Below are 15,664 nucleotides of genomic sequence, written 5' to 3' on the forward strand. Positions count from 1 at the left end.
CCATCATCCATCAAGTGGATCATCCATCATCAAGTAGATAAAAGAATCTGAAAATTTATATATATACATACATACACAGACATAATATCATAATTTCAAAGTACATTAAACAAATCTGATAAACTTAAGAACGTATAGAAACAACCACAATTATAATTGGAGGTTTCAGACGGTCCTTGTGGAGTGCGGGTATCTGCTGCGGACGCAGGGGGCCGGCGCGGCGTTGGCCGCCCCCGGCCTCGCCGAGTGCTGCGCGCCCGAAGGCCAGTGCTTGCGCTCTGTCCGCGGCCCGGCCCCCGGGGTGGGCCGGGAGGCCGCCGCTTTCGCGTCGCCGGCTTCCGGCCGCGGCGGCCGCCATTTTGCTCGCGCGGAAGCTCTGCGGCGGGGTGGGAACCCAAGCGGGAGAGCCGCGGGCTGTGGGGCCGCAGCCATGCCGTCGTCCCCGCTGCGGGTGGCGGTGGTGTGCTCAAGCAACCAGAACCGGAGCATGGAGGCGCACAACATCCTCAGCAAACGGGGATTCAGCGTCCGATCCTTTGGAACAGGGACTCACGTGAAGCTTCCAGGACCAGCTCCCGACAAGCCCAATGTTTATGATTTCAAAACCACATATGACCAGATGTACAATGATCTTCTTAGGAAAGACAAAGAACTCTATACACAGAATGGGATTTTACATATGCTGGACAGAAATAAGAGAATCAAGCCCGGACCAGAAAAGTTCCAGAACTGCAAAGACCTGTTTGATCTGATCCTCACTTGCGAAGAGAGAGTGTATGACCAGGTGGTGGAAGATCTGAATTCCAGAGAACAGGAGACCTGCCAGCCCGTGCACGTGGTCAATGTGGACATCCAGGACAACCAGGAGGAGGCCACCCTGGGGGCGTTTCTCATCTGTGAGCTCTGCCATTGTATCCAGCACACAGAAGACATGGAGAACGAGATTGACGAGCTGCTGCAGGAGTTCGAGGAGAAGAGCGGCCGCACCTTTCTGCACACCGTCTGCTTCTACTGAGCCCAGCGCCCGCCTGGAGCCGCCTCTGGAGCTTCCTGTTCATACTTTTTCCTTCCTGACATTTGTTTTTACTTACAGGTGTTCTGCTGGTGACGGTAGCATTACCCAAATAAACTGTGCATATGAAATGGGAAAGGAGATGCCAGAAGGCCAGATTAAAGCAATCAAGTTTTTTCTTTTCCACTTGTACTTATGAGCGGGATATTGATTATAAAGTTTTTCTTCTTTAACCAGAAAGGAAAGACGATGGTTTGTGTGCACTTCCCGACGTACCTGTGTCTCCATGTGCCCGCCTTCCCTCCCTCCTCCCCACCCGGCTGGACTGTACACAGCCCTGCTGTGGCGTGTTGGGAATGACCTGGAATTGTCAATAAACAGATGCTGCTGTCAAAAAAATAATAATAATAATAATTGGAGGTTTCAACAATCATTTCTCGATAATTGATACAAAAATAGACAAAAAGTCAGTAAATTTATAAAATACATAAACATCCCCTTCAATTAATTTTGTAACTGCCTGACAGAATCTTCTTGCCTGCTGCCCAGATAGAGCCAATTTACTGAGATAGGGGAATTGGAATAGAAAAATAGTGTAATACATACAGAGCTGGCTATATCGTCCAAGTATTATTACTCAAATCAGTCTCCCTAAAAATTCAGAGACTAAGGTTTTTTAAGGATAATTTATCAGGCAGGAGGCTAGAGAGTGGGAAACACAGACTGGTCAGGTTGGGGATAAAATCATAGGGTGTTGACGTGGGTTCTTCTTGCTATTTTCTGTTCCTGGGTGGGAGAGCAGAACTAGTTAAACCAGATTACCAGTTTGGGTGGCACCAACTGGTACATGAGGAATGCAGGATCTGAAAAATATCTTGAACACCAGTGTTAGGTTTTACAATAGTGATGTTATCCAGAGGAGCAACTGAGGAAGTTAGGAGTCTTGTGGTCTCTGGCTGCATGACTCTTGAGTCATAATTTCTAATCTTGTAGCTAATTTGTTAGTTTTACAAAGGCTGTCTGGTCCCCAGGCAAAGAGGGGCTTTGTTTTGGGAAAGGGCTGTTACCATCTTTGTTTCAAAGTTAAACTTTAAACTAAATTCCTTCTATGCTTAGCTTGGTGTATGCCCAGAAGTGCACAAGGGCAGCTTGGACGTTAAAGGCAAGATAGGGTATGTTAGGTCAGTTCTCTTTCATTGTCATAATTTTTGCAAAGGTGGTTTCAACTTGAGCTCAGTAAAATCTATGGAACAGTTTACCCTAAAATAAAACATTAAAAAATATTCACTTTTAAAAGTGCATATGGAACAATCATCAAGATAACCTATATTTTGAGAAAAAAATGAGTTTTGAAACTGGCTTTGCAAAAATTATAACAGTGAGAAAATTATGACAGTGAAAGAGATTTGACCTAACCAACTCCATCTTGTTTCTAAACCTTCAAGCTGCCCTTGTTCTTTCCTGGGCATAGGCTGAACTAACTTTGGAAGGAATTTAATATACAGTTTAACTTTGAAACAAAGGTGATCACAACTCTTTACCAAAACAAACATCTGTCTTGCCTGTGTAACAGACTGCCCTTTAAGACTAACAAATTTGCCACAAGATTAGAAATCATAGTTTAGGAGTCATTCAGCCAGAGGCCAGAAGATTCCCAATCTCCCTCCCCGATTGCTTCTAAGGATAACACCACTATTATAAAACCTAAAATTGATGTTCAAGATATTTTTCAGACCTTGGTTTTTGTTTGTTTGTTTGTTTTGTGGGAGACCATAGCTTTATTATTACTCAAGTCAGTCTCCCCGAACATTTGGAAATCAGAGTTTTTTTTTGTTTGTTGGTTGGTTTGTTTGTTTCAGTTTGAGAGCAGGTACTGCTTATTAACCAACCAGCTTAGAAAAATAATCATGGCAAACACCTTAGTTCATTATTCTAATAAGCCTGTTGATCTGGTCCTCCCTGTTGCCAGCATCTCCACCTTCTACAAAATGGATGGTCTTTTTCTTTATTCCACCTCGTGAAGAAGATAATTTGAAGGGCCACGGGAAGTTATTTGCTTCTTTGAAGTGTTTTCCAACAGTATAGATCTCATGAATCTGATCCCCCATGCAGATGATGTCATATTTACCAAGAGATCGAGCAATCAAAGCGTTATCTGTCAAAGCATTTACTTCTTATTGATTTTGCCATAACCATGCTTGTAAATTAGTTCATTTACTGACCTCAGATTTGGGTACCCCCATGCAGTGTAGGGCTCTACAATCCTCAGCATGTTAATTGAAGCCTTGTTGAGCTTCACAAAGATTGCACTGAAGATCTAATGAAGGCAAAGAAGCTGCAACAACTTTCGGACTTTTGGGCTCACACCATTGATACCTCTGATCCTGAAGACAAACGGCAGTTTGGGTTCTGAAGGTACACAGAGGTTGCCAGCTTTTCTTGGCATCCTCGCCATTCAAATTTCAGTTCTGTACATCTGCCTAAAGTGTACAAGTGCTTTGCTTTTTCATAGATAAGCTTCCTCCTTGCGTTTTGAAGCATCTTTTCGACAAACTTCTTTCTCAGGTGCTTGATCTTCAGTTCTGTGAAATTCCTTCACCTTTTCTTAAGGGTTTCTGGCATGGCAGGAACCTTCTTCTTCTCCTCTTCTGCACCCTCCATTGTTCCAGCCAGAAAAAGAGTGGATATCAAAGTTTTTAAGGACAACTTGGTGGGTGGACGGAAGTCAGTGAGCTGGGAGTGCTGATTAGTCAGGTCGGCGATGAAACCATATGGAGTTGAAGTTGTCTTCTTGTATTGTGTCAATTCCTGGGGGGAGGCCACAAGACCAGATGAACCAGTTTATTGATGTGGGTGGTGCCGGCTGATCCATTAAATGCAGGGTCTGCAAAATATCTCAAGCACTGGTCTGAAGTTTTACAATAGTGATTTTATCCCCGGGAGCAATTTGGGGAGGGTCAGAGCCTTGTATTCCCCAGATGCATGACTCCTAAACCATAATTTCTAATATTGCAGCCAATTTTTTTTTCTTTTTTTTTTTTGGAGACAGAATTTCGCTCTTGTTGCCCAGGCTGGAGTGCAATGGTACGATCTTGGCTCACTGCAACCTCCGCCTCCTGAGTTCAAGCGATTCTCCTGCCTCAGCCCTCTGAGTAGCTGGGACTACAGGCATGCGCCACCACACCCAGCTAATTTTCTATTTTTAGTAGAGATTGGGGTTTCTCCATGTTGGTCAGGCTTGTCTCAAACTCCTGACCTCAGGTGATCTGCCTGCCTCGACCTCCCAAAGTGCTGAGATTGCAGGTGTGAGCCACTGTGCACAACCTCTTGTGGCTAAGTTTTTAGTCCTACAAAGGCAGTCTAGTACCCAAGAAGGAAGGGAGTTTGTTTCAGGAAAGGGCTGTTTTCATCTGTGTTTTAAACTATAAACTATAAAATAAATTCCTTCCAAAGTTAGTTCAGCCTATGTTCGGAGTGAACAATGACACCTGGAAGAGGAGGTTAGAAGTAAGATGGAGTTGGTTAGGTCAGATCTCTTTGACTGTCTCAGTTACAATTTTGCAATGGTGATTTCAATTCCTCACTCTGGGTTTTATAACACCTTAAACCTAAGGTGTTGGCTAATGAAGATGGAGAAAGGGCAAAGACAGCTCTTTTTCCTGCCGACCAGGGGTATAGTAGGGGTAGATGTTAACCCTAAGATGAGAGGAATGGAACTGCTTTGCAACTGTCAACGTACTCATGCAGGCCTGGCTGGGGTTCCAAGGCTTGCATGGCAAAGAAGTTAGTATTATCATCTAAAGTTATAGTACCGCATTTAAGGGAACAGTGTACTACAAGGTAAATAATGAGTACTAGGGTAAGGAGTGCAATTCCCAGTTTGAAAAGTAAAGATTTGAAAGCATTGGTTTGGGGACTTGTAGCCCACAAAGAATTTAGGATTTAGTCCAAACTGTTAGCTGTCCCAACAGGTGTACTATAGTTTCTTTTTTTTTTTTTTTAGCATAATTTTTCTCTCTCCAGTCACCATTTTTATTAAAAACAAATCATGATAGGATTGATTTGTTTGCAAAATAAACTTTAGTCTTATTATACTTGGCCTGATTATCTGCATAAAGTACAACAAGAATAATTATTTCTTACATAGGCTTTTAAAATTGGCTTTGATGAAACTCTTTTCCATAAGAAATCTCAGATAAGACTTTTTTAAAGCTGGGTCCAGCCATGGGTTTGTACCCTCAAATACCTGTGAGTTTGGTAAATTCCTCTCCTCTTGACCTCCCAAGATAACCTGGGGCTCCTGGGACTTTTAGACCCTGTATTCTGATGTACCGGCTGGCACTCCCCAGACCAGTAATCTGGCTCAGCCAGCTCTGCGATCCCACCCAGGAACAAAAGACAGTGAGATGAACCCTATTTGACCTCCTATGATTTAATCTCTGACCCATCCAATCAACACTCCCAACTCTCTGGCCCCTTGCCCACCAAATTATCCTTAAGAAACTCCAGGCTGATTTTAATGATAAAACTCTGGTTTCCAGTTCAGCCAGCTTTGCATGAATTAAACTCTCTCTATTGCAATTCCTCTGTCTTGTAAAATCAGCTCTATCTGGGTCGTGGGCAAGGAGAACTCATTGGGTGGTTACAGTTTTAATATATTTAAAAATGTTAAAATCATGTAATGTACATTCTCTTAAACAATAAAATTAAAATAGAAATCCCATTAGGACAACTGAAAAATGTATTTGGAATTTAAAAATCACAATTCTAAATGACCCTTGAATGAAAGAATGAAAAGTTAGAAATTGTTTTGAATTGAATAAAAATGAAACTAACATATCAAAATTTATGTGGTGTGACTAATGTAGTGCTGAGAGAAAATTATAGAATTCACTGCTTCTATTCTAAAAGAAAAAAAAACTAGAAAAAAAGAGAGAAAATTAAACTCATACTAAACATAAGAAGGAAAAATTTTAATTAATTAATTCATTCATTCATTTTGAGACTGAGTTTCACTCTTGTTGCCCAGGCTGGAGTGCAGTGGTGGAATCTCGGCTCACTGCAACCTCTACCTCCTGGGTTCATGTGATTCTCCTGCCTCAGCCTCCCGAGTAGCTGGGATTACAGGCACCCATCACCATGCCCAGCTAATTTTTTTTGTATTATTAGTAGAGATGAGGTTTCACCATGTTAGCCAGGCTGTTCTTGAACTCCTGACCGCCAGCCTCGGCCTCCAAAAGTGCTGGGATTATAGGCATGAGGGGAAAATGTTAAATAACAGAAGTCAATGAAATAGAAAACAAGCAAAAATACAGAAAAAATAAATCTATTGTATTAATTTCCTATTACTGCTATAACAAATTACCACAACCTTAGTAGTTTAAAGCAACAGAAATTTATTATCTTACATTTTTGGAGCTCTGAATTCCTTCTAGTCTGAAAACCGAGGTGTTAACAGAGCTGCATTGTTTCTTAAAGCTCTAAGGGAGAATCATGACCTTTTCCATCTTCTTATAGTGCCCTACATTCCTTGGCCAATGACTCCTAATTTCTACATTCAAACCTAGTAGCATAGCATCTTCTCAACTCTCTAATCTCTGCTTCTTTCATCCCATCTCCTTCCTTGATTCTTATCCTCCTGACTCTTTCTTGTAAGGACTCTCGTGGTTACATTGAACCTGCCCAAATAACTCAAGATAATCCTGTCATCTCAATTCCTTAACTTGATCACATCAACAAATTCCTCTTTGCCATGTAAAGTAAAATAACATATTCACAAATTCCAGGGATTAGGATGTGAATATCTTGGAGAAGCTATAATTCAGCCTACCACAGATTCCAGAACCTGGTTCTTTGAAACAACAATAGAATTGCTAAAACTTTAATCAAACTGATCTGGCAAAATATAAACAATTCACATATACCAATATCAGGAAAGAAAGAAGAGCCACAATTACAGCTCTTATAGGCATTAAAAAGATAAAGAGAGACTACAGTGAACAAATTTGTATCAATAATTTTGACTATTTAGATTAAATATGTAAATTCTCAGCAAAATGAAAGTTAACACAATCAGAATAGATAAATGAATGGCTCTATATCTATTAAAGCAATTTAATTTGTAGTTAAAACCTTCCCACAAAGAAAACCCTACTCCTAGATGACTTCACTGGTAAATTCTACTGAACATTTAAAGAAAAATGATACCAGTTCTATGCAAACTACCACTAAAAAAGAAAAAAAGTGAGTGGGTGCAGTGGCTCACGCCTGTAATCTCAGCACTTTGGGAGGTTGAGGTGGGTGGATCACCTGAGGTCTGGGGTTTGAGACCAGCCTGGCCAACATGAAGAAACCCCTCTCTACTAAAAATGCAAAAATTAGCCAGGTGTGGTGGTGCATGCCTGTAGTCCCAGCTACTCAGGAGGGTGAGGCAGGGAAATCGCTTCACCCCAGAGGCAGAGGTTGTAGTAAGCTGAGATCACGCCACTGTACTCCAGCCTGGATGACAGAAGGAGACAAGGAAACTCCATTTAAAAAAAAGAAAAAAGAAAAAAGAAAAAGAAATTAAAAAGAATATAAATAACTTCTGATTTTACTACAGGAGGCAGCAGTGACTGATATAAAAACTAGACAAATACATAAATACATCATTAAAACGACCAACATTCCTCATTAACACAGATGAAAAATTTCTTAAAACTTTAACAAATAAAATTTAGCATTATACGAAAGGGCTAATGCATCCTCACCAAGTGTTTTCTTCCCAGAGATGCAATAGTGGTTCAACTTTCAAAAATTAATCATTTGTAATTCACCATAGTGAGAAACTAAAGAAAAAAAATCTATGGTCTTTTCAATAGATTCAGAAAAAGCATTTGAAGAAATTCAACATGCATTCATGATGAAACTTAGGAAACTAGAAATAGAATCAATAAAGGGAACCTATTAAAAACTTACAGCTAATGTCATGCTAAAATTCAGAACAAGGTAAGATTGTTCATTCTCACGAATCCCATTCAATATTTTATTGGAAATCTGAGCCAATGTAGTAAGTCAATAATAAGAAATAAAATGTATACAAATTGAAAAAAAGAGAAATATATTGCTTGACAGCAATATAATTATATACAAAATGATTGTTTTGTAAAAAAAAATCCCAAAGAACAAAAATATACAAAATATTTAGAAATAATATAAAAATGTACAAGACTTGTATTCAGAAAAATGACAGAATATTGCTAAAAGATCAAAGAAGATGTAAATAAATGGAGAACTATGTCATATCCATAGATGAAAGACTTAAAATTCCTATTGACAAATAGTCATAAAATTAAACAAAAACTATTTAAAAAATAAATCATAGAATAAAATGAATTCAAATACTTGGAAATTAAAATATATATATTTCTAAGTAACTTTTGAGTCAACTTAGTGTTCTTCTTAAGAAGTTAGAGAAAGAAAAAAATCACCACATAGCATAAGTAAAAATAAAAATAAAGAGCAGACATAATTAAAACAAAAAACAAAATTATAATACAGAGCGTAACTTCAACCAAAAGTTGTTTCTTTGATAGGGCTATTTGAAATTGATTAAAAATATAAATAGGGAAAATAAAAAAAGAGGGAGAGGGGACAAAAACAAAGAATATTAAAGTAAAAATGGTAACAGAACTACATATGCTAAAGAGATTTTTGGAAAAACAGTATATTAAGAGGACATTATGAATAGCTTTGTGCTAGTGAAAGTGCAAACATTGATAAGGAGAGAAAGAGAATACAAAAAAGTCCTAAAAAAAGTTATAAGATAATTCAGACCATGCAGGAAAATCATAATATAACAAGATATGCTTATTCCAGGAATTTCTTTAGTTTAATATTAGACAATCTATTGATTATATGAATATGTGGATATATTAAAGAGAAAAATTGATTTTCTGGATGCACAGAGAAATATAATCAATTAAAAATCAAATCATTTTATGAATAAAAATTGTTATCTTGATAAGAAGTAATTTCAACATATGTAGAGTAAGCGTTGTATTCATGGTAAACAATTTTAAAAATGCATAACAAATACATATGAAATGTTTTTAAATATTAGGTATAATAAAATTGCTTAGTGTCCCCATGTCTAATAGTGTACTAAAAATTGTACTCAGAAAAACAAAGCTAAAAAGGCAATAAAGATAAATAAGCCAGGTGCCATGGCTCACGCCTGTAATCCCAACACTTAGGGAGGCCAAGGTGGGTGGATCACCTGAGGTCAGCAGTTTGAGACAAGCCTGATCAACATGGTGAAACCCCATCTCACTAGAAATACAAAAATGAGCCGGGTGTGCTGGCGTGCACCTGTAATCTCAGCTACACAGGAGGCTGAGGCAGGAGAATCGCTTGAACCCAGGAGACAGAGGTGCATGAGCTGAGATCGCGCCATTGGACCCCAGTCTCTAGACAAGGGCAAATCTGCATCTCAGAATAATAATAATAATAGTAAAACAAATAAATGAATAATACATAAGGACTGGAAAGAAACTTATTTAGTAATAGTCCACATAGAAAATTTCAGAAACTCCATATGGGAGTTAGCATAATAAAAGATGTAACAATGTTGCTGGACAGGAGATGCATAATCAAAACTTAATTGCATTTCGGTTTATTAGTAAGAAAGCATTTGAAATATAATTTGATGATAATTTTACTTACAATAATATATTTATTTTGTTCCTAAGAAAATATGCTACAAAATATAATTATAATCTTTGTGGAGAAAATAATAAAATTTAATCAAAAGACTAAAAGCAAAAGAGGAAAGATGACTTAAGTGGAGGTGCAGTTGCTTAAAGATTTAAAAGAAATTAAACTTCAAACATTAATTCAACACAATTTGTATCAAAATCTCATAGAATTTGAGAGAGAATTCTAGAACATATAAAATACATTTTATTACAATACTAAATAATATTGTAATAGGATATTATATAAAATAGTACTTAAAGATGTTAAATATTTAAAATATTACTGAAACTAGTGAAGACACTATTGAATAAAAAAAAAGATGGGTAAACTAACTATTAAAGTTTGTTTTCTGGTATAATACACAAACAAACACACAAAGTAAAATAGCAAGTTGTAAAGTGGTATTGGCAGAGATCCATAAATAGCCCAATGGGTCAGGATAGAGAACCCAGAAACAGACATACTTATATCTTATATCTAAAGATTTGATATATGACAAGGAACAAACTCACCTTTCAGAGGAGAGAAATATTCAAATTCAATAAATGATGCTGAAACAACAGGTTATCTATTGAAGAGGAAAGAAACTGGATTGCTTTGCTGCACGATACATGAAATGAATTTCAGATGAAACTTAAATGTAAAAGGCAATATGAAACCTTTTAGATAAAAACAATTAGGAAAATACCTTAATGACCTCTTAGTAGGGAATTTAACAGGACTCAGAAGTTCATATGCCAAAGAAAAGACTAATAAATTAAACAATATTCAAATGTAGAACTTCTGTTAATCAGAAAACATTATAAACAAAAGGCTATCAGAAGCCTCAAGGGTGGTTTTTCTCACATAAGCATCATCAACAACGCAACAGCCAGCTTTCATCCATTGCTTGTGCTGTCCAGGCAGAGTTCTAAGGCCTCTTTACCCATATCTCATTTACTCCTCCCAGCCTCTCTAAGAGATAGGTACAGGCATAAGCCATTTTCTTGAATTTTGCAGATACTGTTCTTTACAAATTGAAGTTTTGTGGCAATTCTGCATTGACCAAGCCTATTGGTGCCATTTTTCCAACAGCATGCATTCACTTTGTGACTGTCACATTTTGGTAACTCTCACAACGTTTCAAAATTTTGTTATTGTTGTATCTGTTACAGTGATCCATGATCAGTGATCTCTGATGTTACATTTGTAATTGTTTTGGAGCACCACAAATTGTGCCCTCATAAGATGGCAAACTTAATCAATAAATGTTTTGTGTGTTCTGACTGCCCCACTGATGGGCACTTCTTCCATCTCTTTCCATATCCTTCAGCCTCCCTCTTCCCTGAGACAAAAAAATATTGAAATCAGGCCAATTAATAACTTTACCTTGGTTTCTAAATGATCAAGTAAAAGGAACAGTCGCACATCTCTCACTTTAAATCAAAAGCTAGACATGATTAAGCTTATTAAGGAAGACATGTCAACAGCTTAGAAAGGCCAAAAGCTAGGCCTCTTGAGCCAAACAGCCAGGTTGTGAATGCAAAGGAAAAGTTATTCAAGGAAATTAAAAGTGCTGTTCCAATGAGCAAATGATAAGAAAGTGAAACAGCCTTATTGCTGATAGGGAGAAAGTTTTAGCAGTCTAGATACAAGATCAAATCAGCCACAGTATTCTCTTAGCCATTTATGCCTAGTGCTCCATTATTGGAATGCTAAGCATGAGGGAGTTATTTATATCCTACTGCTCAAGGTCATTAACAAGGTCTGATTGCAAAAATTTAAAAAAAATTGCAACCTCAGGCATAAATGGGTTTAAGCCAAAGCCCGAGTTAGAGCAACGTCTTAACTCTCTTCAATGCTATGAAAGGTGAGAGAGGTAAGGGAGTTGCAAAAGAAAAGTTTGAAGCTAGCAGAGGTTGGTTCATGAGGTTTAAGGAAAGAAGCCACCTCGATAACATAAAAATACAAAGTGAAGCAGCAGCAAGTGCAGATACAGAAGCTGCGGCAAGTAATCCAGAAGATACACTTAAAATAATTGATGAAAATGGCTGCACTGAACAATAGATTTTAAATGTAGACAAACAGCCTCTGTTGGATGAACATGCTTTCAGAGACTTTCATAGTTAGAAAATGTCAATGCATGGCCTCAAAGCATCAAAGAACAGTCTGACTCTGTCGTTAGGGGCTAATGTCGCTGGTGATTTTAAGTTGAAGCCAATGCTCATTTACCGTTCCAAAACTCTAGAGTCCTTAAGAGTTGTGCCATATAGACTCTGCCTGTGCTATATAAATGGAACTATAAAAGCCTGAATGACAGCCCTGTTTACAGAATGGTTTATTGACTATTTTAAGCCCACTGTTGAGACCTACTGCTCAAAAAAAAGATACCTTTTAAAATATTATTGCTCAATGCTCTGATATAGATGTACAAGGATATTAATGTTGTTTTCTTGTCTGCTAACACAACATCCATTCTGCAGCCCATGGATTAATGAGTAATTTTGACTTTCAAGTCTTACTATTTTTTTTTTTTTTTGAGACGGAGTCTCGCTCTGTCGCCCAGGCTGGAGTGCAGTGGCCAGATCTCAGCTCACTGCAAGCTCCACCTCCTGGGTTTAGGCCATTCTCCTGCCTCAGCCTCCAGAGTAGCTGGGACTACAGGCACCTGCCACCTCGCCTGGCTAGTATTTTGTATTTTTTAGTAGAGACGGGGTTTCACCGGGTTAGCCAGGATGGTCTCTATCTCCTGACCTTGTGATCCGCCCATCTCGGCCTCCCAAAGTGCTGGGATTACAGGCTTGAGCCACCGCGCCCGGCCAAGTCTTACTATTTTTGAAAAGTACATTTCATAAGGCTGTAGCTGCCATACATAATGATTGCTCTGATGGATGTGGGCAGAGTAAACCAAAAATCTTCTGGAAAGGACTCATCATTCTAGGTGCCATTAAAAACATTCGTGATTCATGGGAGGAAGTCAAAGTATAAACATTAACAGGGGCCAGGCACGGGGGCTCATGCCTGTAATCCCAGCAGTTTGGGAGGCCGAGGCGGGTGGATCACGAGGTCAGGAGATCGAGACCATCCTGACTAACACGGGGAAACCCTGTCTCTACAAAAAATACAAAAAGAAATTAGCCAGGCATGGTGGTGGGCGCCTGTAGTCCCAGCTACTCGGGAGGCTGAGGCAGGAGAATGGCGTGAACCCGGGAGGCGGAGCTTGCAGTGAGCCGAGATTGCACCACTGCACTCCAGCCTGGGTGACAGAGCCAGACTCCGTCTCCAACAAACAAACAAACAAACAAAAAAACATTAACAGGAGTTTGAAAGAAGATGATTCCAACCCTCATGGATGACTTTGAGGGCTTGAAGACTTCAGTGGAGGAAGTAACTGCAAATGTGGTGGAGATAGCAAGAGAACTAGAATTAGGAGTGGAGCCCAAGGATGTGATTGAATTGCAGCAATCTCATGACAAAACTTGAACAGATGAGGAGTTGATTCTTATGGATGAGCAAAGAAAGTGGTTTCTTGAAATGGAATCTATTCCTGGTGAAGATGCTATGCTGTTTGTTCAAATGACATCAATGGATTTAGAATATTACATAAATTTGGTTGATAAAGCAACAGCAGGGTTTGAGAAGATTGACTCCAATTTTGAAAGAAGTTCTGCTATGGGCAAAATGCTGTCAAACAGCATTGCATGCTACAGAAAAAATCTTTCCTGCAAGGAAGATTCGATCAATGCAGCAAACTTTATTGTTGTCTTATTTTAAGAAATTGCCACAGCCACCTCCACCTTCAGCAACCAACACCCTGATCAGTCAGCAGCCATTAACATTGAAGCAAGACCCTTCACCAGCAAAAATGATTACAACTTGCTGAAGCATCAAATGATTGTTAGGATTTGTTTAGCAATAACTTATTTGTAAATTAAGATATGCACATTGTACATATTTTTTCAGACATACTGCTACTACACACTAAATAGACCACAGTATTGTAGAAATATAACTTTTATGCACTGGGAAACCAAAAAATTTATATGAGTCACTTTCTTGCAGTATTTGCTTTCTTTTAATGCTCTGGGGCTGAACCTGCAGTATCTCTGCGGTAGGCCTAAACTACTATTATTCCCAATTTAAACTGAAGAAACTGAATGTTAGAAATGAAATAACTTGCCTAAAGTCACACTGGTGATGGAACTGGGGTTCAAACCACGTTGACTGCTTAGAAAATACATTGCCTTTTATAAATAATCGTAACCCTCACCAAAAGTAAGTGCAACATTGAAAAATATATTGTTTAGAGATACATACAATTCATGTAAAAATATAAAAAAATCAAATACAATCACACACACACACACATACCCTTAAAAGAACACCTAGGTCAAAGAAGACAATGTATTGGATATTATAACATATTTAGAAGTAAATGTTAAAAATACTACATATTGAAATTTGTGGGATATAAGTAAAGTAATTAGACATTTACAGCCTCAAATTCCTAAAAAAATAAATGTATTTAACAAAAAGCCCTAAAAATTGCACCAAAAAATAGAAAAAATATGCAAACAACATGTAGAAGAATAGCTCTTAAGAGTCATAAATAGTTAGTAAACATGAAAAGTTATTCAACCTCATTAATAGTCATGGACTTACAAACAAAAATCTCAATCATATTCCGTATGCAATACAGATTTGACAAAAGTTAAAATATTGGTCAAAACCCAAGTTAGTGAGTATATGATGTAACAGTAATTCCTATACACAGCTTTTGAGAGCATTAGCTACTGCATTCACACACAAAATATGTATTATGATCTAGTAAAGTCAGTTTTACAAATATGTTAGGATCTAACCATTCTACTTCTAGTCATAATTGCAAAATAAAATTTCACATACGTGCACCAGGAGAATGGATAATAGTGTTAATAGCAATATAATTTGGAGGAACAAACAAAGCAAAAACAAAAGAAAAACAGAAAATGTACCTTTTGAAATATACATATAATGCATAGTTTTGCATAATTGTGAAAAATTAATGTATCCCAACTGCACACCTCAACATCAAAGTCTACTGCTGCATAGTAATTCATACAGTAGGCTTTCATTCTATAATGTTCAAGAAATATAAAAGTAAACAACATATTATTTAGGGATGCATAAGTATTTAGTTAAACTGCAAATTATCAGCATAGTGGTTACTTCAGGGTGAAGAGGGAAAGGGAAATGGAAGAGGGCTGGATGATGGTTATACTGATGTTAATTTCATCATTATTCCTTTAAAGAGTATGTATTCATTTGTATATTCAGATTCACTCCATCGAACATCTCCTGGGACATTGTATCTCAGAAAGAAATTCTCTTGGTTTTTAAAATCTAGACTTCATAGAACATGTGTATCTTTAAAACAATGTTTAATGCCTGTATTTATATAGAAAGTATTTATCATTCTGTTTCTAAAACTCAAGACAGCATTTTTGTAAAACTAACTGTGGAAAAGGTCTTGAATTTCATTCCAACACAACTAGTAGAATGTCACAGTCACATAAACTTTTTGAAAAATATTGTTTGTTTGAGATCTTATTTGTTGCTTGGTAATTAGAAAAAGAAATTGAAAACATCTTAAATCATAAAATGCTATTTATACAGGCATGAAAATTGCTAGTGTATAGCTATGTAAAATATGTATGTGTTTTAGGGAATGGGGTGTGAGGTGTGAGGTTAATGTTTAACAATTTGTTGATTTTCACATTTAAAATAATGGGAAATAGATTCCTGATAAACTTTGAGTGCAGACTATCCAGATTTCAGGATTTTCTGAATTTATGACTTTAAGTTGAGATGGCACTACAGTATGTGTCATATATTATGTAACATAGTTTTGAACTCACACTTTTTTTGGGGGGGGAGGTATTTAAATTTTATTTTATT

The 15,664-nt window shown here is 37.6% G+C and overlaps 1 protein-coding gene and 1 pseudogene across 1 annotated transcript; one reads left to right on the forward strand and one right to left on the reverse strand.

The window, feature by feature from the left end:
* The first annotated feature begins 318 nt into the window (after positions 1 to 318).
* Positions 319 to 1,420, forward strand: LOC117062323 (RNA polymerase II subunit A C-terminal domain phosphatase SSU72-like). Its single transcript, XM_033175756.1, has one exon. It carries the CDS (start codon positions 431 to 433, stop codon positions 1,013 to 1,015), a length of 585 nt encoding a protein of 194 aa, XP_033031647.1. The 5' UTR covers positions 319 to 430; the 3' UTR covers positions 1,016 to 1,420.
* A 1,500-nt stretch (positions 1,421 to 2,920) lies between these two features.
* Positions 2,921 to 3,673, reverse strand: LOC117062985 (annotated as a pseudogene).
* Between the last annotated feature and the right edge of the window lie 11,991 nt (positions 3,674 to 15,664).

This window comes from Trachypithecus francoisi, unplaced genomic scaffold, assembly GCF_009764315.1.
Source record: "Trachypithecus francoisi isolate TF-2019V2 unplaced genomic scaffold, Tfra_2.0 Lachesis_group17, whole genome shotgun sequence".
Taxonomy (NCBI): domain Eukaryota; kingdom Metazoa; phylum Chordata; class Mammalia; order Primates; family Cercopithecidae; genus Trachypithecus; species Trachypithecus francoisi.